The 26,922-nt window shown below is 43.4% G+C and overlaps 1 protein-coding gene across 8 annotated transcripts; it reads right to left on the reverse strand.

Moving 5' to 3' along the window:
* On the reverse strand, nucleotides 1–26,875 carry DAZAP1 (DAZ associated protein 1). 8 transcript variants are annotated; one of them, XM_074851403.1, is made up of 13 exons: nucleotides 26,688–26,875; nucleotides 20,648–20,688; nucleotides 20,022–20,188; nucleotides 19,640–19,705; nucleotides 18,907–19,017; nucleotides 16,449–16,497; nucleotides 11,811–11,893; nucleotides 8,326–8,479; nucleotides 6,801–6,830; nucleotides 6,240–6,380; nucleotides 5,276–5,458; nucleotides 3,232–3,321; nucleotides 842–1,009 (listed from the first exon to the last, which is right to left on the reverse strand). In XM_074851403.1, the coding sequence occupies exons 1-12, from the start codon at nucleotides 26,717–26,719 to the stop codon at nucleotides 3,242–3,244; spliced, it is 1,137 nt and encodes a 378-aa protein (XP_074707504.1). In that variant the 5' UTR covers nucleotides 26,720–26,875; the 3' UTR covers nucleotides 842–1,009; nucleotides 3,232–3,241. The 8 variants fall into 8 exon arrangements, with proteins under 8 accessions (XP_074707502.1, XP_074707501.1, XP_074707503.1 ...); XM_074851401.1 differs by lacking the exon at nucleotides 3,232–3,321 and having other exon boundaries at nucleotides 1–1,009; nucleotides 18,907–19,014; XM_074851400.1 differs by lacking the exon at nucleotides 3,232–3,321 and having other exon boundaries at nucleotides 1–1,009; nucleotides 26,688–26,874.
* Between the last annotated feature and the right edge of the window lie 47 nt (nucleotides 26,876–26,922).

Raw genomic sequence — 26,922 nt, forward strand, 5'->3', positions numbered from 1 at the left:
TTGTGTTTCTAGTCCAAATGTACTTCTCTTTATTCAAACCAGGGGTAATCACTGGTTAGTGCAAAATGCACCTAAACCTTTTGCCTGAGGGAAATCTACATCTTAACAAGGCCTCCGTTAACCCCTAACGAAATCCACAGAGGATTTGAAAGCGTTTGAAGCACAGATCTAACACTGCGCTTCGTAAGTGACTCTGTGCGTCAACAAGTCTGCACCTGCCTTGTTACCAGCTCTATACCATCAGGTAACAAAAGCAAAATACACTCAGTAGATTTCTTTTAACTCCCAGAGTTTCTGAACCATCCGCCCCACCACTAATGTCAGGAGTAAGGGGGTTGCAGCTTACCCTCACTTCCAACAGTGCTAACGGAAACCCTGTTTTAAATTAAAAAATAAGCCAGCATACATAGTAGAAAATTTCTCTTAAAAATTTCACAATCTGTAAATGTATATATTTTTTTCTTTTAAACATAAAAGTTTACAATATACGGTAAAACAAAGGCTCAGGAAAAATAATTTCAAAAAAAAGAAACCTGAAGTTTTGAATTAAAGCTGAAGACATTTTTAAAACCCTGTAGTTTGAACCAGTGACATTTTCTTTATTTGTGCTGATGGGTTAGAGAAAGGAAAATATTTAAAAACTGCAGTCCAAACACCCACAGCTTTGCCTTCAGAAGCCATCTGCCCCCACCCCCCCCCCAAAAAAAAAAAAAAAATGTTGTTAGGTTTTTCTTCCATCAAGTATGTGATTGTCACAAGTTCAGAAGTCTGGGATTCCTGGGTTCGGCTGGTACCAGACATCCCTGTGGACAGAATTCCCTGATTGCCAGCCCACGCTAGCGCCTGTAGGGGTGAAATCCTTGCACATTATGGTTCTGTCCTCGTCCAAAACCACTTCCTCCTGCCGGTGGGCCACTGGATGGTTGCACCGAGGGGCCTCCGTAGGGAGGGGGTTGCTGGCTGGGATCAGAGAAACCTTGTCCGAAACCACTCAAGTCTTGTCCATACCCTGGGGAGAAGGGGAAAGAGGCAGCAGTCAGCTCCCAGCGTCGTCCCCACCCACGACAAGAGGCGCAAATTCAAAACCGGCCGCCGCTCCCTCCCCCCGTGCACGGCCTCAGGAACAAACACCTCGGTCTTACACGTTAAGGTAAGCAGCTGCTTTCAGTTCCTGCAGTTATTTACCTTCTATACAGAAGAAACGGGCAAAAAGCAGAACTGAATAGGTGTGCAGAAATGGCAGGTTTTGCTTTTGAGGTAATCCTACCCAGGCTGGAAGTTAAAACTATCCTATTACGGCTGTTCAGAAGCTTGAAGTGGCTTGCAGGTTTGCTGTCAGCTCATTCCAAGTATTTTTACTTTGTTTTGGGTTGGGTTTTTTATGGGCTAAAAACTAGTACTGTCAGGTTCAGCAGAGATGAAGATGTAGCAAGGAAGTTTTTCCTGAAATCTCACAGCTATTATACTGCAGCACCTCAGCCTGACTGAGCAGAGTTCTTAGACTCTGGCTTTGTCGAACCAGCTCCACCACCTTCCCTGGACAGTCAAAAAACTTCCTTCGCTGAAAAGACACACCAGAGAAGACAATCTTAAGCTCACTTTCAAAAAACAGAGTACTGCTGCCCAAATATTTAAACGAACTAATCAGCCTCTCTTTCAAGGAATACTCAGCTCAAAAAATGTCAATTGAAGCTTGAGGGGGCAAAGTTGGCAAAGCAGAAGCCAGAAGGTTGCGACTACAGCGCCCATTATATACTTTACCATGGAACCCTGGGTCCAAAGGTGCCCTTAGAAAGGACTAACGTCCTTCCCCAAAAACTCACTGCACAGGCAGGCTGAAGTGTGTTTGTTGCGAGTTCAAAAAACAAAGCTGCATTCCAAAACCTGACACCCTGTTGCTACTGCAGAGGGTGGCGAACGCCTGCAGCCCGGCTGCAGAGGAGCAGCAGTCAGTCAGCAACTCTAACGCCCTTCTCCCACGTCCCCTGCACCACCAACTGCACCCAAGCTCGGTTAGTTTTAAGCCTGAACAGGAACTGTCTCTCAACTAAAGTTTACGCTAACGCGTGCTGTGAGTTACACGTTGACTTGTTCTTCCTCAGTCTGAGGAACTAAACCCTTCTCCTGCCCGCTCAGCGGGGCGGCGACCACCGCTCTGCACCACGGCCCCTGCCTAAGCCCAGATTCAGCAGAGGTCTAGAGTAAGCAGAATTTGGGGGTAGGAAGGCAGGGTGAAGATGAAAGACTTGCTGGAATTCTCGCTGCCAATATGAAAGACAACTAGATGTAAATTGAGAACACTGAGAAATTTAATAAAAGTTCCTGTAATTAAATACGACTCTTAATCATAATAGTGGCATCAGTGCAAGCCTCTGCTATGAAAGATGGTATTAAGAGTCCTAATTACTAAGTACATTTCTGCAGTTCTGCTTCTCTCTATGCAGGCTTAAAGCAGGTTTAACTCTCTTAATCCAAAACAAAGTCTCTTAGCATGTCTTCAGTATTTCAATTTCAAGCTCTGCCTGTCTCTCAGGACTTGCTACCACTAATGAGCATTAAAACACATCTATCACAGGCCTCTATTAGCTCAAAATGCTAATCCAGTCTTTTTTTTTTTCAGGCAGAGATAAGCAGGCAACCAAAAATACGATTTGATTGTTTGCCAGGGGGTGAGGCTCGGAGTGGAAAAAAAAAAATCAAGTTATTCTCACTGTACACTGCAGCGTTACAGCATTAAGTGGTGGAAACCACAGTTCTCCATTTGTTTATCATGAAGGAAACCTACAGCATAAACCTGAACAGCCAGACATTTAAGTAGATACTGTCTTCCCCCGGCTTTGTCAACTCCTGCTGCAGCTCTCGGCCTGCACCAGCGCCTCAGAGGACACCGTCCACCCGCCGTGTCAGGGGCTCCACTCCCTCGGGGAGCTGCGCCCACCGTTACGCTCGTGCTGTCTGAAGAACCTGAGCTCCGTTTGATGCCACAGGACAAAGCCTCGCCAATGCAGCAGCTTGGGAAGCGAACAGCAGCCTCAGTCACACTTCAGTCGTGAGTTTTCACTTCAGCCAGCTAATGAACAGAAAGGGCTGCGTTGCCCTTACTCACAAAAGTCAACATTTGAGCCGCATTGTTCCCCCCCGCCCTCTTAAAAGAGACCCTGCAAGAAACACAAGTTAATTTCCCAAACGCAGATATATCAAGAGCATTGGTTGTAAATAGGCACCACCTACCTAAGGCTTCTCACTGCTCAGCCTGACCATAAGAGTGTAAACAAAGTATTGGCGCGTAGCCTGAAGGGTCTTGAGAATAGGTACCCAGCCCTAGTAAGAAATGAGGAGACCAGGGTGACGAACCCCAAGAGAGCCCTGTACAGAGATAATTTTTCAGGGTGAGGGAGACACACCCATGTTAGCGTTTAATTTACTAGTGTTTACATTCATCCTAGCTGCAAACATAGCAGCATTTAAGATGCTGTCAAGCCAGGACAAATCTTAAAATGCCACAACGATTAGATAACTCAGTGCCTCTTTAAAGCCCATAAGCTTTATGCATTTATGTAAATACATGCAGAGCAGCTAGACTGCCTATTGTACAGCAATGCTGCTAACTAATTTGTGATCACATGAAGTGCTGAAGCTCTTTAAAAAAGTTTCATAAAAGATTTTACACACAGCTTTATGAACAGGTGGATGACTCTGTGGTACTGTAGCATATTAAACACCTCTATCCCTGGTAGCACTTGTAACAGCTTTCAGGCTAGAAAAGCACTCGAGGTGAGAGACTAACTGCAGTTGTGGTTTAAACAACTTCTCTTCCTGGCCTTCTTCCTCAAAATGCAGTACTACACACCTCTTCCTCCCTCCTCCCTCCCTGCCCAGCACTCTTAAGAGACTAAGAACACTGGCAAAGAGGCTTCCTAGAATATACAAGAGGCAAGTGGTACCACACACCCCCCAAATACTGGAATCTCCACTCCCCAGTTTTTCACAATGTTGGAAAACAGATTCTTCCTAAACTTCCAACACATCCCAAATATTGGCTCCCCGCTGAATAGAAATGATCGTGCCCAGTATTTATACTTTATTTAGTAAGGTCCACCCCCTTCAAAAAGACTCTGCAAAGAGACAAGTTCTGGCAAGACAAGAAAAACTTCCTCTTGAGTCACAAGGGCAAAGCTATCTACGAAAGCAACTGTGTTTATAACAAATTGAAAAACATTTCAAATAAATCAACATGAAAACATATGCTTGCTTTATAAACACATCTGAAAGGCTAATCTTCCTTCAGAGTCTGTTTCACATTTTTGGAACTTCGAACAGCATCTATGTAAATAACTTTATGAAGTGTTCATCTCCTAACAGTTTCTGCAGGCACTTCAAACGCAGCAGTAGGCACATGGAGAACTTGTTCAAGTGGGGAACAGTCTTAACCCATGGGCCTACTGCATGCAAAAAGTTCACTTCGGAGGTAAAAAATGACCAATTACTGTCCCTTCAAAAAAAAAAAAACAAACCCCAAAAAAACCCAGTATGCCACAAACAGCTCTTTGGAGAACACTGCTCAAAACCAGGGCTGAGTGGAAGAGCAAGATGAGAACTCCCTCTCAGCTTCCACAGGGAGGAGCAGAAATTCTACTGAGGAGCACAAGCACTTGTCTAGCAATGTATTTTTTTTTATTTTGTAGCACTGTCTGCCTGGCTTAGAACTTGTTGCATCAATGTCTTCTATCAGCTATCTAAAGAGTTATCTATAGAGCACAATTAAGCTTTACAGACTTCAGACAGAACTATAACTTGAGACAGACAGGAAAGGAATGGGAGAAGGGAGGAGAAGGCACGCAGCTTGGATTCTTACACCCTGTACTGCTTGCCTCTCCATGTTGTTACTACTCTGGAAGTCTATTCTCCAACCTGATCAAAGCCATTACACAAAAAAGTTGCCTTCAAGCTCCATGAAGCTCTTGGAAAAAAACTTTTGACTACAGATTCAGGGAGAGTGCGAATGAGTAACTTATCCTGGCAGTGCCCAAGCCCCTGAAGACTATTTCACAGCATACAAGCGGTGTTTTAGAGTTGATTAAGAAAATACCCCCTGGCTAGAATACTGCATGATTTAAGGATCACTTGAGAGCTGGTGGCTGGCATTCCCATCCTGGAGAGAAGTGCCTCAGTGTTAGCAAACTGTTTCTGAACACTGACTTTCTACTCAAGTATAAAAGAAAAGCAGGAAGGGGAAAAATATCAAGCTGAGTTTATTTTATATGCAGTTACTTACCAAACTGACTATAAGGGAATTCCGGCTGAGCAGTTGGGGGTTTGCTCATGTCCTGAGTTGCCTGAGATGGTGGTGGTGGTGGTGGAAAAGCTAGTGGTGTTGCCCCTGGAGTGGCAGGTGGAGGGGGTACTCCAGGTGGGGCAAACTGGTCAGGTGGAGGAGGTGGAGCACCATAACCAAAACCTGCAACACGAGGAGAGTACAGCACATGTGAAGAGACACCCTGACCTCCTGCTTGGCTTTAGAGTGCGATACAATTATTTTAAAAATACTTCCAAGTCTACTAAAACCAAAGTGTTTGTTACCTACAGCTGGCCATTCACTCCTACACTCTGGCAACCACTGTGGCTAAAAGACCCCAAAAACATACCTTCTAACATGAAATCGCACCCCAAAGGAAGGCTGCAGCCACATCAGCCACCAGCAAAGAGAAAGTGATAAAGTAGAACCAGGGACCAGACTCCAGGCACTCACAGGAAGAAGTAATTTTAGATAACTGGGTGCTATTTTTAAAGCAGGTTTGAGACTAGACTTTTCAAAAGGTGGCCTGAGGGTGTAGGTGCTAAAATCCTATTTACATTTCCAATGCCAGTTACGACCTTAATTCTTTAAGCTTCTCTGAAGATCCCAGCCTGTGTCTAGCCCAGGTCATCACGCAGTAATCTCTAACTCTTCTCTCAGATGTCGTAACAGGGGTACACCAAAAATCTAAATTTGTTTAGCAACACAGATTTAAACTAGAGAACACACATGATTACTGCACCCAAGAAAAAAGTAACCCAACTCACTGACAAAAATACGTATATAGTTAATTATAGCTCAGAATACACAATCTAGGCAAAACATCTAAGGATAGATGAAACGTAGGGGAAAAAAAAAAACATCCAGGTCCAGAGAAAGATAAGCAAAAGCTGAAAACTGAATTTGGTATTGGACTGTACTCAAACTCCTGCAGGTGACTTACTAAATGGTGGAGGGGTGCCATAGCCCTGTGGAAATCCTTGTGGAGGTGGGAACCCTCCCGGAGGTGTAGAGACTATGTATGAGGTAAATGGTGGTGGTGGTGGAGGGGCTCCTCTTCCTGGAGGAGGTGGTCCATATCCACCTGGAAAATAAAGAGAAACCACGAACTAAAGCGGCTTAATGACGAAAAGTTGCCGCTTAAGTCAGCATCCTCTAGATGGGGTAAAGCTGTTTGATACAATTTCAGATGCAGCTTCAGCTTTCTACGAATTCTTACTTTGGGAAATATTTGTTCTGAGTATCCCCACTGTAAATAACTGCAGTTCAGTATGTAATTCCCTGGTAACAAATTGGCGTGGTTGGCAAGAGCAGGATGTGTGTCAGGTCCCGTTACTGATTTGTTAGGAATGCACTATCCTCCTTCTTTCAGGACAAATTCAATCAAGCTTTTAAATGAAGGTTAAATACTACAGAAATCCACAAATCACTGAATTCTTAAAGGAACTGCACCCTTGTTCAGTAGGATTTTTCCTTTAGAATTGGTCCCATATAACGTACTTACCAATTGCCTGTCCAGCTGGCACCCACATCCCTAAAACAGAACAAAAAAAGCAACTTACACATGCACTGAAGCTGCGTACGATGAAACAGGAATGATTTAAAAGAAAGCTGATCTTGCTCTGGGCTCTGGCTATCCTCCCAGTGTCCCTTACAGATCTACGGTCCAAGGAACAGTCTTGGACTATTTCTGAACACGCAATTCTGAAAAGACTCTGAATCATTCAGCAAATAACGCACAGAAGAGAGAGCAGTCCCCAACTCGAATCAGATGGAACGTTCAAGAGCTGCGAGCATACCAAGAGCAGGAAACTATCCCGGTATAAAGAACAAACCCACTGAGAATCACAGACTACATATCCAAAGCATTTTTAATACACTACCAGGTTTATCAGAGTTATTTTTGAAGTTTTTGAACCATAAAAACCACCATCATCTGCATTTGTTGCAGCATTAAGATTGAAAGATAAATGCATTTATGTTTTACGTTAATCTCTGCAGCACATCAGATATCGTTCTCTCTACAAATAACCACATCGAAAATAATCCAGTTTCTCAATTTGCGCAGTTGCAGATTAGCACATCTGTGCAGAATGTCAAAGCCTCAGCTGCAGCTTTCAAGTTAATAAGCACCATGGGGAAACAAGCAATCCCTCCACTGAGGTATCATCTATTGTAGCAATAGATGAAGCAGTGACACTCCCTTTAGCCCCCCAGGTGAAAATTTCTCATATATCAGAGCAAGCAAGTTCTGTTCTGTCAAACGCAACTCAATTATACCACCGTATTTCTCCAGAAGTTATCAAAACTGTCTTTGGATGAACTCAGCATATTTATCCTGTCTTCAAAATCTTGTGGGGGTTTCAGCCATCAAACCCAAAACACACGGCTGCTCCTTTCAGCCCTGAAGGGTTCAAGCTAAATCAAGAAAATTATATGCAGTAAGTGCTCCCCTGCACCACTGCTAGCCCCATAGCTGCTTGTTATTTTTCCGGGCTACATTAAGCAATAAAATCCAAAGACAAGACCATCTGTTTTTCTCCCATCCCTTTCAAATTTTACTTATAACTTCCTTTGAAACTGCCTCACCCTTGAAAACCCGTATTTCAACAGAATTTTTCATTAGGGTCTCACACAGGCCACAATCCCGCAGCTGGAGTCACAACTTGAGCCGCTGAGCTTTCCCAACACCTTCTTCGCGTTACCCAAACCCACGGCGACGCTACTTGGGGCGGGGCAGAACCGAACCGAAGAGGCCAAGCGCTGCCTGGGACACACGCTAGACTCGGCTCAACCCACCGACTTCAGCCCCACGAGACAAAGTCTTTTGGGAAAAGAAGCGAAGGAACAACCTCAGCAGACTCGGGAAGGACCGACGTGTGGAATTTCAGTTCTGCTACCGGCAATCCGGCAGAGCAACGGCACTGATAAACCCGGGAATAACGTCACTTGCCAGCAACACCAAATTACCAGGGAGCTGCAAAGGCCAGACTCTTGCGCCAGCGAGTCCGAGGTGACTAAAGCAGTACCTTGAGGGCCATATCCTTGCTGCCAGGTCGGAGGGGGCTGACCTGCCCAGCCATTGGCAGCGCTTGGCATGATCCTGCTTCCCCACTGACTGGCACCGGGCGGCCCTGGAGTTTGGCTTTTGCTATCGCGAGGTTCTGCGCGTTTCACCTCCACCTAAACAAACAGAGTCACCATTTAGGAGAGATGGTGCAGGTTAAAAAACCCCCCTTCCCTTCACACACACCCTTAATTACACTTAAGACTACACTTAGCATCTTATGACTTATGTCTAAATACTTAATTATTAAACTTAAGGCCAGTAATTTAAAATGTTTCTCAGGTACAATATACATGATGGTAGGACGTTACAAGTCCTACTGTTGAGGTATTTCAAGTAAAACACATCCTACAAATCACTTATGTTTCATCATAGTACAGTATTCATTGGCTTTAATCTTAAAACAGCAGTACCCTCTTACAACGGCTCTTCACTTAAAAAAAGCATAATCTTAAATTATTTATATACTAATTTAACATTTAAGGCAGGAGTTAAAGGTGACATTTTCGGTAAAAAGAAAACTTTGAGTAAAGAGTACGCTCTGAAAAAGGGTACTAATGCTTTAACCGTTCAAACATGTTTGGGGTTCATTTGAAAGTTACAGTTTAAACCCACCCCGTCTAACTACAATTTCAGCTCTGCTCATACCTGAGAAACACACATTTGTTTGTTTGGTTTTTTGTTGGTTTGTTTTTAAACTTAGATTTTATTTAAATGTCTAATGGAAGATAAAGACTTACCTTCCCCAGGCTAACGCTTAAAGAATCTCAATTAACTCAAACAATGTCAGAGGGAATGGATGTGATAAGAGAATCTTACATTACATCTAACAAAAAAGTAAACAAACATGCAAGTAATAAAAATGGACAGTTGAGTCAATAAGAAGCAAATCTTCATACTGTGTTAAGTCAGTGACAAAAGCCCTCCTGTTTTTAAAATTAGTAAGCCACAGTGCTTAACTTATTTTATTCAAAGATAAAGTGTCCTAGTGTTCCAAGCCATCGAATAAGTGCATTTGACCTACTTAAAATAAGCTGCACATTCAATATAAACCTCTCAAAAAAAAATCCAGTTTCTGATTTAATGAAACACTCTCAGCACTCATGCATGCTGAATTAAAGTCCTTTTTATTTTATGATTAATTTTAATGGGTGCCAGAGTACAAAGAAAATAAATCTCAATCATCAATGGGCCTGAGTAGTATGGAAAATAAAGTATTCAGAATTCTTCCTGCCATGTCTTAAAAACCATTCATGTCAGAGAACAAACAGGAAACAGGCACAAGGCAAGGACAAAGCCCCCCGCCCCCACCCCACTGCAGATGCCCCAAGGACATGAGACATGACAGTAACCAAATCTCTGTCAGCTGAAGGCCCTTCCAGAGAGGAACCAAGGGAATTTTTCAAAGGGCTCAAATTAATGAGTCTTAACACATTTGCCTCGAGGGAATTCAGTTATTGCTTACAAAAGCAGAGTCCTCCTTGCAATTTTAATTTTTTTTTTCCTTTCAACAACATATGGATTCATTTCAGCAATACCTTTTTAATTACCAAAAAGAAAGAGATACCATTTTTAAAGTTGGCATTATTAGTCAATGAAGAGAGCGGAGTTTCTGGAATTCATTAATCTATGCGGAAGAATCCCATTAATTTTTCAGTGCACATTTGGAAGCGGTGAACTGCCAAACCGAGGACTGAAAAACCCCTGTGCAATATTCTTAGTGCCGAGGTTAAAATTCTACACCTGCCCAAAGCCCAGTTTACACCAAGAAATGAGGCATCTCCACTGCTCCTAGCTGAAAAAACATTGCACATTTCTGCTTTTTATGTCATTGAAAGGAAAAAAAAAAGCGAGGGGGGGGGGGTGGGCAAAAATAGATTATTTCGTTTTGGTACTGAGATTGTTTTGGAAACAACGGAGAACTCTGAATTAGCCCTGACGTATTCTGAAAACCGGCAGCGTAAGAGGTGATGTTTGGAAGGCTCACCCGGGGTTCTCCACACCTTCCCAGAGCCCTTACAGCAGATGGACTATCCTTTGTTCCTATTTATATCTAGCGTGCCGCTTTGTGATACGACCTCTCGTTTCAGTGGTTCATGGAGGTTTAAGGCAATTCCGAGGAAAGATCAGAGGATGCACGTAGGATATAGATAATTGATACACATACCAAAGCACATTTACTGCTGTCAGCGCCTCTGCGCACAAACGGAGCGCTCAGCTGCTCACAAGAGGAAAACACCAGTAATCAAGAACAGACACTAATGGGCTTGATTACACAAGCGCATTTCTTCATTTGCTTCATTTCCATTATTAGGAACCCCAAAACAAGTTCATAGGAAGAAAAGCATTATATACTACATAATTAACCAGAATTCTCCTGATGTGCAAGAATATATCCCCTGCCAGCTAAATAAATGCTTATGAAATATCAGCACATAGAAAGACTTCAGAAGACAATGTAAAATTATACAATGCAATAATTTAAGGAAAGTGACAGTGTTCTTGTGTTTCCCTATTCACTAAGGTTAGCAGTTTACTTTAAAAACTGCGGATATACTGTAAAGCTGCAGGGACTTTACCTGTACTAGAATTTCCTGTGGTTAGTTTTTCTTTAAGAAGTGATTATTTCCTCTGTATAAAACTTGGGTGTCCTGCAACAATTTACGTTGCTCTTAGTTTTTTCCACAGGTACAAGCACGTTCCTTGCCGTGTAACATCAAAGCAAGCCTAAAAAATTCCTCCCTATCAAACATCCATTTGCTGACAACACAGTATGAAGATGAAACAACCAGAGGTCACTTAACTGCATTGTGGTTAAATACTATATAGAGTACGTGGGTTTGTATCAAAGTTTCACAGTAAGTGACCCAATTTTTTAAAAAACCAATCCTTCATGATGTTTTTTCCTTTTTCTTTTTACGTTTAAGATTATATAAAGTAGGTTGTCTCACACCACCTCAAAATTTGAGTATCAAATACACATCTGAAGGAGTGGTATCTTAAACCAAGCCTTGAACAACTCAGATTTCATTGGGATTCTGATTTTCCAACAGCTGGAAACAACTAACTTCTATCCTTGCACCTAAGCAGTGCTCGAAACAAAGGCAGGCATCGTCAATTCATTCCAATGCGAGCTGTGCTGAGCCGGAGCGACCCCCCAGGCCTGTAAGCACAAGGCCTTACCCAAAACAAGACAGCCCACAGCCTAAGTTCTCAGGCTTTCAAGATCCGTGCCTCCCTATGGGCTAAGCCCAAGCTAACTGCCTTCCTCCCCCCTTGAAGCAAACTCAGAAGACTTTCCCCACCTTCATGGATAAAGCCTTGAATTTGGACTTACATGCTCTCCCGCCTAACTGCATCAATTACTAGGTTTTCTTCACCAGTGAAATTGCTAGTTGCCCAAGACTTGGTTCTTTCTTAAGGTAAAATAAAACTACAACTACACACTTTTTTGCCCATGATGTCGTGAAAATGCATGTTGACAGCCTGGTCCACTGATTGTTCGTCCTCGAAAGTAATAAATCCAAAACCTAGCCAACGACGAAGAGTGAATCAAGGTAGCAGGGTGTTGTGACACAAAACAGGATGATGAACAGTATTAGGGGCGGACCAAGGGTTCAAGCAGGGGTTTCAGATAACTGAGACTTGTGTTAAATTCTCAAAAAAAGTCAATCTGAGAAAATTGCAATGGATACTTCCTGTAATTAGGCAATTAATGCCTCATCTTGGTTTCACACATGCAACTTACAAACTGAGCTTGTTAGCTATCTTTTAATTTGGTTTTATTCCTAACCCACCTACCAGAAAATGGAAAAAAGTGCTAATATAGTCATAAATATAACTGTGCCACAGGATTAAAAACATATACTTGTGGGACAGCAGATTAAAGTCAAGCAACTTTGCTGCTCCTATCTTTGATTCAGCCTAGGTTCCCAAGGAAAAACTATTATGTCCCTGCTCCCCAAAGCTGCAAAGCAACTTCCTCCCATCCCTTATCCCGTCTTCCAATTACGGAATATTTTCCGTGGAAAAGAAGAAAGTTGTCTTTGAAATGTAGCTGTTAAAGCATGAAAAATTTTACCACTCCATGGATGAATGAGAAGCTTCAGAAGCTAACAACCTAGATCAGAGGTTCTCAAGTTTCCACACCTTAGAAAAAGCACATAACAGACGTTACTCCTTCCAAACACGGCAAGCCCTGCCAGCTAAAGAAGTGTTGCTTATATAGAATGCGATGCTTGTTGTCACGTCCCTTAATCTATTTTATTTCTTGTATTTCCTGCTGGTTTTCTACTGAAAAAAAAAAACAAACAACCTATGCAACACTTTCAGTCCCTCTTTTTGCCCAAGCCATTGCTACTGACTCCTCCAGATCCCCAAGGGTGGCTCATGGCTCTTATCTGACCGTAGCCCTCGATGGTGGCAGCTCAGCTGAATCCAGCAGCTTTTAAAAAGGTTGCGGGGGAGTGTCTGGCACCTGTAGAAGATGCTGGAAAAGAGGCAAAGCCCCAGGACCAGATCGCTTTTTGAGGTCACACTCTGAGAACCACTGCACTTAGGTTGTAGCTGCTGATACTGCCGAGAGAGTGGCAAAATAGTGGTTAATTTCACAGAACACGGCGGCCGGTTCATGCCATCAACCACTCGCTGCTGGTGTAACAACCAAATCCCAGGAAAGGTAAGAACACATGCAGTACATAAATTGTGCCATTCTTTAGATTAGCTAAGGGTAGAGCAATAAAAATTAGAAAGAAAAACGAGGTGCGGCATCAAAAGCATATGGAACATGGATGCATTTCTGCTTTTCTGAAACCCAAGATTTCCCCCTTGGTTTGCATTTTGCTTTGCAGCTAGTGCTGACAGCAGCCATATATTGCTCTAAAGCGTTAAACAGAAATACAGTATCTATAACAGTTAGTGTCTCTCTAAGCTTATCCAACTGGGTTGGGTAAGCCCAAAGAGGCCTATTGTAGAGAAAGTTTATATATAAAAAAATACACAAAGATACAGGCCAAAATAGATTCCAGCAGGTCAAATTCTGCTGTCAGCAACAAGAGCAAAAGACATCACTAAAATAAACTTAAAATAAAAAGGAAAAAACTTAGCATTTCCCACACACAAGAGACTGGCAGTATAAACGAAGTTTTGTTGACCTGTGATGAAAGCAGCCTCCAAACCGAGAGCAGCATTTCATCACAATATATTTGTCTGAGGTTAACTAGCAATCTAAGTGTTAGAGCCAAAAGGAAAGTATTGGTATTTAAATCACACATGTTGTGTTACAGCCTTTATCTAAAAAGACATGGGAAAGAAAAACGATGGATACCATCTACATATGCAGGTTGCTCGTCTAACTAGATTCCAAGAAGACTGAAGGAGGGGAACAGATTGTGGTATGGGGATGGGGTTTGGAGGGGGAGGAGGAAGGAGAATAACAGGTCGTTGAGGAAGCCGGTAAAGAAAAAAAAAAAGGGGGGGGGGGGTATTTAAAAGAGTCAAACACCACGAGATAAGGAACAGTGAAGAAATCAGAATACAATACACAGCAAAATTCCAATGTGAAATTTTCAATACGGTGAAAGTGATGAGCCCTATCACTCAGTAGCTTTATTTTTCGAAGAAAATTTTTGAAAGCTAGAGAAACTAATAGCATTTAGCAGGAATCCAAGTGGACTGCCGACCAGAGCAGCGACGCTGGTTTGCAGCCAAGGGGTAGAAGAGAACAAACACAGCAAGAACCTGTAAATTACTTCACAGTTGCTGGTTTAGCCAAGACTAGAAAGCACGAGAAGCAGAGACGGCAACAAAGCCACTGTTTCTTTTAAGATATAACAAGGCTGGCTGAGCTTATGCTTGGGACTCTGGAAAGAATTTTGATGAGAGCACTGCTTGCAGGAGAGCCAACAGAGCAGGTAGGGACTGCGAGGGAGCAGAGACAACTTGGGTACTTGAAGACACACAGCAGCTCCTCAAGGGCATCACTGAAGCTCTGACACTAACCGAGAATCTGGTTCCCAGTGTTCTTGTGAGAAGCTGAAGGTAGATGAATGCTACAGGGATTAGTAACAGGGATAATTTTTTCCCTCCTCCTACCAGCAAACCAGTAAAATGACACGCAGTAAGGGGTCTGCTCAGAACGCGAGGATGGTGAAGCTTATGGAAGAAGGCAAAATTCAGAATGGTACGAGTAGAAGATGACAGTGAATTGGCCTTTTAAATTTTATAAATATATAGTCATTTAGGTATCGTGTTAAAAGAACAAGTGTACAGACTGAGCAGCACGCTATGCAACAGAATACAGATAAGAAAAAGAAGGCAAGAGAAAATGTATTCTGGGATGCATGACCAGGAGTACTGAATACAAACTATGAGGAATTTTTTCTAGCACACCCCCAGGGACTAACAAGGCCATTTTTGGAGATGAGAGTTAGTTACCACACTACATAAAAGAATGTAACAGAACAAAAATGAAAGCCAGAGCAACAGGATTCAAGAACGTTGTTTAAGAAGGCAGAAGAGTTAAGGGAGAAAGCACTCTGCAGTACATCTGCACGCTGGATGGACACACAGGTTTTCAAACCTGCGCACGTCTGTCACCTCTGCTTTAAGCTACCACCTGTAAGTGGACCCAAAGCCCTCCATTTCTTTTTTTTTTTTAGTATAGCTTTAAGCAGAGAAGCCATTAACTGAGACCAGGATTAATCCAGACCAGGCATGATGGTTTAGTATCTTTTGCTCAGGGGCTGCAAGGCTGGGATTAAATATTATAAAGATAGAGATGATACAATAATTACTGAAATATTGCAGAACTTCAGCCACAAATTATATTGATGCCCGTATCTTTGTCTCCACTGCTTCCTCTATTTAAAATCAGATGCTCTAGAGCATTTAAATAGATGAATTTATGTTCTGCTTAAATAAAAGGTATCTGTTGAAAGAAGATTAAGATAGCTAAAGCAAGAAAACAAAAAAACAAATATATTGAAACTTCGTTTACACTCCAATAAAAGACAAAGCCCGTCCCTCCTCTGACTGTGGAACTGGCCTGTACCTCTGTGATAAATTATCACCTAGAGAGAAGAAATCTAAAGAGATATCGTTAATCACAGTCAAACAATTCACAGAGAGAAAAGAAAAAAAAACAACTTACTTAACATTACCATACTTTACTATGAAACACTTAAATATGTCACTAAGGATGTATGTCTAAATTAAAAATAAAACTAAGACTTAACAGCTTAATAAATATGAAGTGAAGAATATATTTCTTAATAATGAGTCAGAAGAGAAATGAAAGTTCAGATGGCAAACTATTCTCTAGCATGTAGAACATGCTACAAGGTGGTCAGTGCAACTAAGCTTCACGTATTTAAAATATTGCCTCTTAATTGTCAAACAGATGACAGATGCAATGGAAAGTGGATGACACGAAACTTGCTTCGTATTTTGACCAAAGGTTACCAACTTGATTAAATAGTCTAGTGAAACTTCCAATTGTTTGGGCGTTTTTGTTTTGTTTTTGTTTGTTAAAAAGGCAGTCTATCATACAGGGATGATACGTCCCAATCAAAATACATATATTTCAGAATTATTCGGTGTAGTTTAAGAAGTGGTTTTCTTTCATTTTAAGTGAAGCCATTTAACCAAAACAAAAAGCAGATAATGGATGGATTCTGTTCTAATCTCGTGTTCAGAAGTACTCTGAACTGGAGTACCCCCCCCATGCAATTACAGACAGCAACATACCTTTCATGTGGAACAGGAGAAAAGTCTGCTTTTTTTTTTTTCCCCCAATAGTACCTTAAAGCCACAGGAGCGGCTTGAGAATCAAATTTCATTCAACTAAAAAACTAGCAAAAAAACCATAAATGAACATGAAACATCTGACTTTAAATGCACAAATACCAACTAAAGCTGTAGATGAAGAGTCTAGACTTGAAGTGATATTTGCCCAGTGAATTATTCTTTTTCCTGAGGCAACACAGAAAAAAAAAAGTCTACCTTTTCTGATGGTGTGAAATAGTTTGCCATCTGACTATAGGAGAGTATGAAGAAATTTCAAGGACAAACTAGATCAGCCTTTACCTCGGGGCCTCTGTTTCTCTGCGTCATAGATCATTACAACTTCAGTGACCTGGAAGAGAGAAGGGAAATTCTACTCACTGTGCTACCAGGGGAGCGTTATAAACAGTTACTACAGGCTGGTTTCCCGCACTCTATTCACAAAGCACAATTAAATGCTCGATGTAGCCATCAATACCAGGCTGTCCTAGCACAGTGCAAACAAACTGGGAATATTGCTCTTTATGGGAGTTTAAGAAAAGCCTGAGTTCATCTGTTCTGAAAAGATGCTACATTGTGGCTTTTTAAGGTCTCATCACACTTAAGATTTTAATCTACCATTAAGGTCGCTACTCTATTTATATCCATACTATAGCCTATAAAAAAACCCCAAAGGTTTCTGGTTTTCAACATAGTATTCATCAGTGTAGCTTCGTAAAAGATTACTTTTTCCATTTTTAAACATTTTCACTCTCAACATGGAAAGCGGCTTTAACTCCAAACACATTTAAGAACTTGCACAGCTTCTCTGAATTACTTGAGTATCAGTGTGGCACAGAGTACGTTACAAATTGATGCTTTAAATAACATTACAAAAACCCCCTCAGTTATGATCAGTATCACTGTGATTTTAACTTTAAAAAAATGTAAAAAAAAAAAAAAAAAATGGAAAATGCAAGCTGTTCGAGGGCTTCAAAATTTTTTTTCAGAATAAGCACCACTGTGACCAGAGGTGTAACATTTCTGTCAAAGACAATATTAAAACAGTTGAAAGGAACTGCCTTGAAATTTCTCAGATGCAGAATAGTCACAAAACGTGTGTGATCTCATGGAATCACATCTGTGCCTTCAAGTCAATCTTAGGATATTTTTTACTGGATCCCCTGAGTTAGCTTAAAATCTGACACAAATTCACCTTTCACTTACAGCTAGAAAACACACTTTTCAAGTTATTACACCGCATGCACTCACTTGAATATATCCCACTGGATGCTAAGAGCTGGGATTTATCCCCATTTGGGGATTACGCCAGGTGACAGTGCCAGATTTTTTTCCCCACTGGTCCATTTGGATCCCCTTCTTCACACTGGTCTTATTTACCAAGCAATTACCATGTCTAAGAAGCAATGCCTGCTTTTGTCTCTTCACTCTGTGGCCACAAAACATATATAAGAGCCTCTACTTCTCCAAAGATAACTCATTAGCAGCACCAGACTCCCCAATTTCTAGACTATTGTTAAAGTTCTACTACTTACTTTTAAAGGCACTTACACTTAGTGGCTGTTGCCTTCTATATTTGGTGGAACATAACCCTGTATCTCCCAAGCCATCCAGAGGTCAGAATTGGAAAGCCAAAAGTCTGTGAGGAAGAGCCTTTAGAACTTATGCTCCACAGCTATGGAACATGCTCCCCCATTTTTATTTACAAGTCTACTGCAGCCTTTCAAACTAAAGAAACAGTTGTTAGCCATTGCCTTTTGTTATTTTTTTTTAAATGATCTTAATCAAATTCTAAATACAGTACTGTTGATAAACTTAGCCACTTGAGAAAAAAATCAACAAATCCTTTGCTGCCACTAAGAAGAGATCTTAGAGAAAGATGATTAAAAAAAAGCATCTGAAGAACACACTAAAGGCCACTCAGAGGCAGCAAGTTCTCGCCCACTGGCACAATCTTGAATGTAACTCAGGCAACCTTTAAGTTTCTCAAACTTATTCACAGCTGAATTTAGTAATTTAGTTCAGTAAGTTTACCATCTTAAAGGGGCAACAATAGTTGGGCTAAATGGGAATTAAAACTAAATCGAAACCAAAAACTAAAATCGGAAGATATAGTCATTTCAGTCCGAGGTTACAAACTGAAATAAAAACAGGTGTGTAACATCAGTAGTAGTTTGCCTCTAGAATGGAGGTTCTAGGGACGACAGAACCCAGCTGATTCCAGATGATGATTTAAAAGCAACTACAGTTACCAAAATAATGGCAGGGGACTGCAGAATTTAACCCATCTGTACACGTAGTCAAAGACAAGGATCTCAGACATAAGTTCACTGAAGTACTCCCTGTCCCCGTCCCCCCGTCCCCCCCCCCCCCCCCAAAAAAAACCCCAACAAAAACGTTTTTAATCGCCAAGCTGTAAGTTATCGATTGAAAAGAGAAAAAAAATATTCTTAAGACAACTCAACTCAGGAGTTTTTGCAAGAAGGGAACGGAATAATTCATCAGGTAGACTTAAACAAGAGGAGACAGAAGCAGCAAAGGAAGTTACATACCAGAGCAATAGATTCTGACAAACAGCAAGATACATTTCAAGATGATGACCGTTTACTACAGTTTATCACAAAATGCTTCAGTACGTCCCTACAGCAGTTTGTTTAAGTTAACCCAAAATGTGACAGCTTGACGAAATCTGAGAAAAGGCAGTGGGGAGGGAAAGCATCTTGCAACTGACTGATAACTGCCATCATGCGGAATGACTCACCACTCCGAATTTCTTGAAGTATTCCCTGAGCTCTGTCTCGCCACAGTTATGAGGAATTCCACCAACAAAAATTTTATTTGATTTATTGTTATCGCTCCTGGATCCTTTCTGCTAAATCAAGGAGGAAAAAAATTCAGTCAGAGGAAAATCAAGTTGGCTATTTCTATCATTTTACACTTAAACATGAACAATGGTCTCTCGCGGGCTGAGGGGGAGCCATCTCCAGGCTTGAAGTCTCCTAGTCATTAAAGTGAAGCAACTGCATGTTCAGAGCTCAGAAGTTTCATGTTCGCAGTTAAAACCCAGTCTCTGCTCTTGAGAAGATCAGAGAAGTAGGGACTGTGTTCCGAGGCCATTTACTAATTTTACAGTGAAATCATATTAACCCGCAGGGTGTGAAGTAGGCTGGAAAAGAGCATCAGTCCTGCGAGTGCACTTCCAGACACTTGTTTCAAGTTTTGAAGAACTCGACTAAAAGCACTGCTAAGAGCTTAAGAAAACACCACACCCACAGAGTCTGACACAAAGTGTTTGTTAACACTGTATTGTACCTGGAGTCTTACCATAGAAATCTAAGTAGAAGACATTTTAAAGAAAAAACATTTACACTCAAGGCCTGCATACTGACTCCTGATTTTAAAACATGGATATAATCCAAGTGAATTCAATCAGACTACTAGAAGGGAAGCCAAAATTGGAAAACAGGCAGGATACACCAAGTATCTTTCCTTACCCATCCTTCCTTCGGTCGTGTCCTTTCTGGTTGCATCCCCCTAGGTGTACATGGCTTTGGATCAATCTGGAAGAAGTTCCAGTTTGGTCAGATCTCAGCGTGCAGAATATTGTTCTAAAAGTTACGTTTATGGCAGCTGAACACAGCACTGCTGAAATCCAGCTCCTCAGATCAAAGCTATCGTCAATACATCGCTTCTACAACGCGACACAAATCATCAGGTTAAAACTGTCTTACGATAAATAATCAAAACCAACATCCAGGTAACTTTTACACTATCCAGTCTGCAAATAAGAAGCCAGAATTTAAAACAGAACTTTGAAGCAGCCTGGAGCAGAAAGTTCTGAAGCGGAAAACAAAAAAAACCACAAAAGCAACTCACATTTCGGCCATCTAACGTATGAGGTCTACTGGCCAGTACTGTTCCCACACAGTTGGGGTCTTTAAATTTGACAAATCCAAATCCTCGAGACTGGTTTGTTGTTTTGTCTTTCATTATTACACAGTCTACAACTTCTCCATACTGGGAGAAGTAGCTACGAAGAGTTTCTGTTAAAAAAAAAAAGCATATATTAAACAGAACCAGATATTAATTTTACCATGCTGTGTTCACAATTATGAGACAAAAGATAAGCAAACAGCTGAACAAGTGCAAACTCATCTTCTGAAAGTGATCAAATTTTACTTCTTCTAAACAAGTGGTATACGATGCCTTATTTCCACTCATACAAAGGAAAGCAGTACTGTAGTAAAGCAATGATAAAACATTGTCACCTTCTGAGTTGACAAAAACTTCAGTACCAAACACTGACAGAAAATACAAAACCAAACGTGATGAACATATACTTGAACTCTCTCCACAGAAAATTTGATTCATTGACAGGAGAGAGCAGCACAATCTCATCCCAGTCTTCCTACCACAGTTCTGCCTGTTACAAAGCTACGTATCTGTCCACTGTTTTGCTGTTCACAAAGCCCGGCTCAACGACTGTAGAATACATAGCTTACCTTGTGTTGTACTCCAGTCCAAGCCACCCACAAACAGTTTTCTGCAAATGAAGCATACAGCAGTTTTAGGGTGCTACACGACAGATGCTTCGTCTTATTTAACGCAGAAGTCAGCTATTCTGAAGAGGTCTGGCGGTACTGCGGCCTCCACAACACACTACAAAGCCCGTTCTTCACTAGAATTCACTATTCTTTGTGGCAGCTACTTTCTGTTTCATGAAGATTCACATAAAACTGAAGCATCCGGTTTTGTGTATCACAAGCACAAACACAGATCGTAAGCTTATCACAGGAATACATTTTATTCTTTCATGCAAAGAGAACACAAGAATATCAGAATAGCCTAAGCTCCTCCAAACTTCTGATTTCCAAACGGCTGAGAAGGCCGTGTGGCTTTGCGAAATCATTAGTGTAGCCAGAAGGAAAAAAACCAACACAGAACACCCCATGGAGGTTCATTTATCTGCTCTTCTGGGGCAGAAAGGAGTTCCAGCATGCAACACTTCATAGTTCAGAAAAATATGTATAAAGCATTGCTGAAATTTGAAAACTGATCCAAGAACACCGTTATAAAGTCATTGTACCTGGTTAACCCCCACCCCCCAATTAAAACGGGACGTTTGGATTCCTGCCAAGGACTGGATCCTTGGCTCCAAGTTACTTACAGGACTTCTCTTAGCAACAGAAGAAAACAGCTGCAGAGTCCCTGCAGTTCCAACTTAAGGATGAAAACAAAATCCAAAACTTCTGAGATAAAGCAAACCCACAGAAAACCAGACATCCTAGTTTAAATACTCAAATCTGTTTCATTAACTGCTTAAATCCCAGGTTAAGGATCAAGAGGGGTGCAGTCTGGCATTAGGCCTCCAAAGCCAAGTTCGAAGAACAGCTGAGCTCTCCTACGTGCATTTGCTAGCTGAATGTTACCAGAAACATAACTGACAACCAAAATAGGTTAAAAAGATTATTCTACAAAAATACACTAGCAACACAGCTGCTGCAGCCCTTTTGTAACAGGTATTGCAGCAAAAATAACACCAGACACTGAAGTTTCAACACAATGTTACCACGTCCTACATCTACAGCTACCGCCACATGAAAAGTAACGCCAGCGTTTGAAGTTATTTAATACCAACTTACAAATAATAAGCAATGTAAACGCATCTGCCCTGGGACGATCAGGCCAACTTTCACGTGCCAGAAGGTCAAAGCCCAACGGGCATCGCAGCTAAAAGAAACAGATTCCACAGGAAGGAACGCTGAACTGGGTGCAGTGGGTGGATTCGGGCACCACCTGGAATTTCTGTACTTGTTCTCTAGCTGCATAATTGGGTAAAACTGAGAGCGTGTGAATTTTTTCCATCCTCAGATCAAAAAAGCTTAAGTCAGCCCTCAGACTTCCTTGCCCCTGTGTTCTCAAAGTACTGTCCTGGTAAAGAAAAGTCCTTCAACTGCTGATTAAAACAAACAAAAAACCTTCATCCATTCCTTTTATACGCTACTCTCTCACCCACCCAGAAAGACCAGTCAGAATGACTTTTGTCTACCATTATCTTCTAGTTAAATGAAAGCAAAAGTATAACTACCCAGTTCAAGTCTAAGATAGAAGGCAAACTTGTGAGGCAAGTACTAAATAACAGAGCAGCACTAATTCGGCAATTAGTTGTGAAACCATTTTATAATCTGGTTTAAAGATATCTCCAAATAGATGAGAAAGTCATGGCTAAAACCCAAACCAAACTCCATGCTTAAAACTTAAAAGACAAATCTGCACCAACTCATCTTCTGAAAAGCTCATCCGAATCTGCACCATTTCGTGTCCGAGCACGCCAAAGTACTTGGGTAAGCACACAAAGAGGAGCGGCAAGATGCCAGACTGCCTGCTCTGCAACTCTTTATCAAGTCCAGGGTGTGACAATACTTCCATGCAAAGTAATTTACTCCATAATTAAAGGTTAGTTCAAAGCCACCTCAACACTTGGCCCTTTTCAGTAAGAAGCACCAACTCGAAGCTCTTCTGTTAATAGTTTCATGGGTCTGCACAGAGGAGTGCTGGGATAGTTTCTCTTTGGAGGATGCCCTCCATTTCTCTTATCAGAGCTCAAAGAGAGGAACCATATTCTGCTTCGTCTTCTACTGGCCCTCAGATACATCCCAGCACAGCTGCAGCTCAGCTGAGGTTGGGAATTTGCTCACCTTCCCTTACATGGGGAAAGTTGAAGTTCTAACTGAAAAAAAATTAAACTTCCCCTCGCCTGTTTTTTTCAGGAGCAGCTAACTGCAGTGAGAAATCGCCCCCCCCCACTCCCTGGTCAGAGCTGCTGGTGCACGGGGAGCACCAGGGAAGTGAAAGCCTTGCAACCGGGAGGTCCTGCGTGGCCGGGCAGCCTCCCTGCTACGATTCATCTCTCTGTGATGTGACTTCGTGTGATGAACCTCACGCAACAGCCAACAGTGACTGAACCAACACCTTAAGAGTGCAGGTGGACTACACACCAAAGGAAGGGGCGACTAAATTTGGTGTTACACAGTACCTACAAGTCTTGTTCCATTGAGGGAAACTTTATTTCTAAGTCACTAGCTGAGAGGTGATGTAGTCTTGCCTTTCAAAAAAAAACAAGAGACCAACTGTTAAGCACAGATCAAAGCATCTTCTTAAGCAGGCCAGAAAATAACTGTGGTGGTAGCATGCAAAGGAAGTACAGTCTTCAGAGTGCTGCAGAAAACAGCGGCTGCATCTGCTCCTGCGTTATCGTAACGCATCCGATAGCACAAGCAGGACGCCGGGGCCATGACCAACCCGTGCTGAAAGCCGGCCTGTTTCGATGACGAAGTTTCAAAGATCGGAAACCTCCCCCCACCTCCCTCTACCGGCAAAGCGCTCGCTCGTGGCACCACTTCGAGGAGCCGATTCCACCCCAGCAACAGGTCATCTGCTGGTAACAGCCAAACTTCACCCAGTCCTCACCACGCTCAGACTTCCTGGCGGCCTCGACTGTCCCTTCACGACGTTTCCTCTCCGCATCCAGGACACACAAACCCGTGTGCCCCTTCTTGTGCCATTACTTTCAGGGAAAGTAAGTTCTATAGGGAAATAACTTTAGTTCCTAATAGCAAAGAAAAAAATAACTGATCTAATGCTGTATTCAGATTAAAATTCTGATGTAGCCCGTGACTGTGTGTCAGCTACATTTTAGGATTTTTTTTTTTAAACTAAATTTGATAGCTTGGTATACAATATCAATCTATATAAGATCAGTCTGCAAATACCAGCTGCATTCTGACAGAACATCAAGCTGTCTGCAGGGACAGAGGACTCCCTGCAGTTCATGGTCACTGAAACCTTTCAATTCCATTATTAATTATTTGTAGTCACCCTACATGCATTTAAACAAACAAAAAAAGCCGGGTTGCCCAAGGTCAACTACAGCAGCTGTATGTAAATACATGGTTTGCATTTATACGCACACTACAGAATGCGAAAAGCCAGGACTACCCCGCCTGGGACTCCTCGGTGGATTGAACACGCTGAACAAATGCAAGACTTAACTAATCCCTACCTAACACAAAAATCTAGATGTGGTATCGTACAAGACGGCTGCCAGATGCAAGACAGATGTATGAAATAACGGCAGGCGAGTGTTTGTTTCCCTGTGCTCAGCTGGCATCACCAGCCCGTTCATAAGGTCTTACGTACGCTGCTTCCTGGCCTCCTACAAAACTTTTTTGTTCAAAGAGTTTATGGGCTGGTAGTTATTAAAATGATGCTATCAGTTTGAGCCTGCTGACATCACCATCCTCATACCTATTTACACCACGCTCAAAAACACGCACCCCCACGGAGCTGCGGATGTAGTGCTGGAAGGACGTGACAGCCCGTTTCTCTGGGCAGCTCTGTCCTTCCGCCACCAACGGTGGGACGCTTCGCCCTGCCCACCAGCAAGGGAGGGACCCCGACCGGCACAGCGCGCTGAAGCGGCGGCGCTCCTCGCAGCGCTCAGTGCGGGAGCAGGAAGTGGAATAATGACTCTTCAGAAGCTACAGGACGTATCATAAGTTTTAACCAAGTTTCATGAACCCACATGTTTCGCTTCAACTATTTCCTGACAAACTTTTACTTGCTAATTTATTCTTTTCTGCCATAAATCTATGTGTCGCTGGAGCAGCTAACCCCAGAAAGCACATACAGGTGTTTTAAAACTGCTGAAACAAAAGCACAAATTCTTTGCCTACGTAAAATAATCTAGCAGTTTGAGTAACATCTATCCTTGCTCTTAGCACAGTCCCAACCAGCTACGTCCTGCAGGACAGAAGGATCTCAAGATCAGCACTTTTCTTTCATCTAAAATACTCCCAAGTACTAATTACAACAAATAACGCTCACAAGGCCCTACCTACTCCTATCAACACCACTGCAAGGCCTCAGCCTTTGTAAGTAGTTTTTCTTAACTTAAAATCTGTCTAGAAAAGCAGCTAAACTCATAACTTCCTATTAAGACTTGCATCTCACAACAGCTTTCAGAACAGAACTTCCTTCACACAACTACAGGCAGCTGACTGCAGTTCATGCTTTCACCTTTCTGTTTGAGCACTTCTGGGGGAAAGAAAATTACCATCTCTGATTAAAATCCAATCCTTTCAAATCTGATTACACCTCAGAAGGATCAAAATCTAAGCAGTCTGCAACTGGGAACACGCTCTGTGTCAACCGGGCCTGTTCAGGATGAAAGTTGACAATATTTCACCGAGTAACTCGCCGCCTGCGCTCACCTACCGCTCCAGAACAGCAGCACACAGAAGTTTGCTCATCAGGTCTCTCACAAGGCACTAGACGGTAATTAAGGCCGAGGACCAAATAAAAATAATTTCAGAGCAAACCCTACACGTTTAAGCACGGCTCACACCGTATGTGGTGTTCATAGCAACATCTTACTTTCAAAACAGTTGTCCTGCCTCTTGTATTTTTAAGACTGGGCAAATTAAGAACACGCACAGTAAATAAGCAGCTTACTACGCGCTGGAGACAGCGTGAGAACGGAAGCCTGGTGCGTGTCCACCGAAACAGGTGACCAGTTACGACGTGCATATTCCGTGCCAAAACTTGCACTGAGAGCTAAGCAGCCAATCTTTTTTTATTTTGGCTATTTTCAGTTCTAATGTGCCAAGTCGATAGTCTTGTAATTTAAACGTCGCTAGGCTTCAGAATGCAGCACGGAAGTAGAATAGTACTAAAGGCATCTCAGAAGAACTCGACCTATGTCAGGCTATCAGTTTGAAGAAGCCACAAAAACCTCTGGAAAGCCTTTAAAGTAAAACCAGCCTTTTTCCGACTGAAATTCAGCTCGCGCCTAAGGCCAGCTCGCAGGAGGCGTCTGTCAGCGGAGGGGAAGTTTGGAAGGGCAGCAGCAACCAGCGCAGGGACTCGTCTGCAGCCCAGAGGAGGGAAGCGAGGGGCGAGGGGAGGCCCCCGCCCGCCGCCTTTGTCCTGCCGCCCCCCCGCGCAGAGCCCCGGTCCTGCCCCGCGGCCCGCCCGGCCCGCGGCCCCTCCGGGCACACGCGGGGGAAGCCCTGATGAGTCACCGGCACAAAGTCACCGGCGGGGTTTTACACCCCGTCCCCTCGTTAGCGACGGAGAAGGGGAGAACGAGCCGCCCCCCTCCCTGCCGCGGCGGGGCCGGGGCTCCCGGGAGGGCGCGGGAACCGCCGCGGGTGACCTTGGGCCGCGCGCACCTGCCGCCGCAGCCCGCCGCGGGCCGGTCACGTGATGGGGGGGCCCGCGCACCCTCCCGGTCCGCAGGGGCCCAGCATGGCGGACGGGCCCGGTGGCGGACGGCGGGGGGGGGGGGGGGGGGGGCGGCCCGAGGCGAACGGAGGAAGGGGAGTGGAGGGGAGGGCGGTCCCCCCCCACCCCGGCGCGGTCCTCAGGGCGCAGCAAAGGGAGGCCGGACCCCCGCCCCTCCCCCGCCCCGGCGCGTCCTCAGGCCGCCCCCCCCTCCCCTCCCCTCCCCTCCCCTCCCCTCCCCTCCCTCCCCTCCCTCACCCGATCTCGTCGGCGCCTCCCACGCTGTTCATGGCGGCGGCTCCTCGGCGGTATCCGGGGCCGCGCCCGGCTCTTCCCTCCTCCGGCGGTGGCGGCGGCAGCACCAGCGGCGGGTCGCGGGCTGCGGACGGGCGCTCCTCGCCGTCCCCCGTGGTTTTTTTTTTCCTCCCCCCCCCCCCCGGCTCTCCCGAGCTGCGCAACGGCCGCCCCCGGCCCGGCCCGGCCCCCCCCCGCC

Source organism: Strix uralensis, chromosome 27 (genome assembly GCF_047716275.1).
Source record: "Strix uralensis isolate ZFMK-TIS-50842 chromosome 27, bStrUra1, whole genome shotgun sequence".
Taxonomy (NCBI): Eukaryota; Metazoa; Chordata; class Aves; order Strigiformes; family Strigidae; genus Strix; species Strix uralensis.

Coding starts and splice junctions, on each gene's coding strand:
- DAZAP1 (XM_074851400.1), bottom strand. CDS start 26,719: ATGAACAGCGTGGGAGGCGCCGACGAGATCGG. Junction 20,689..26,687: donor GGAGGCGCCGACGAGATCGG/GTGAGGGAGGGG, acceptor CTTCATTTGCAG/AAAACTGTTTGTGGGTGGCT. Junction 19,706..20,021: donor ATACGTTAGATGGCCGAAAT/GTGAGTTGCTTT, acceptor AACTTCTTCCAG/ATTGATCCAAAGCCATGTAC.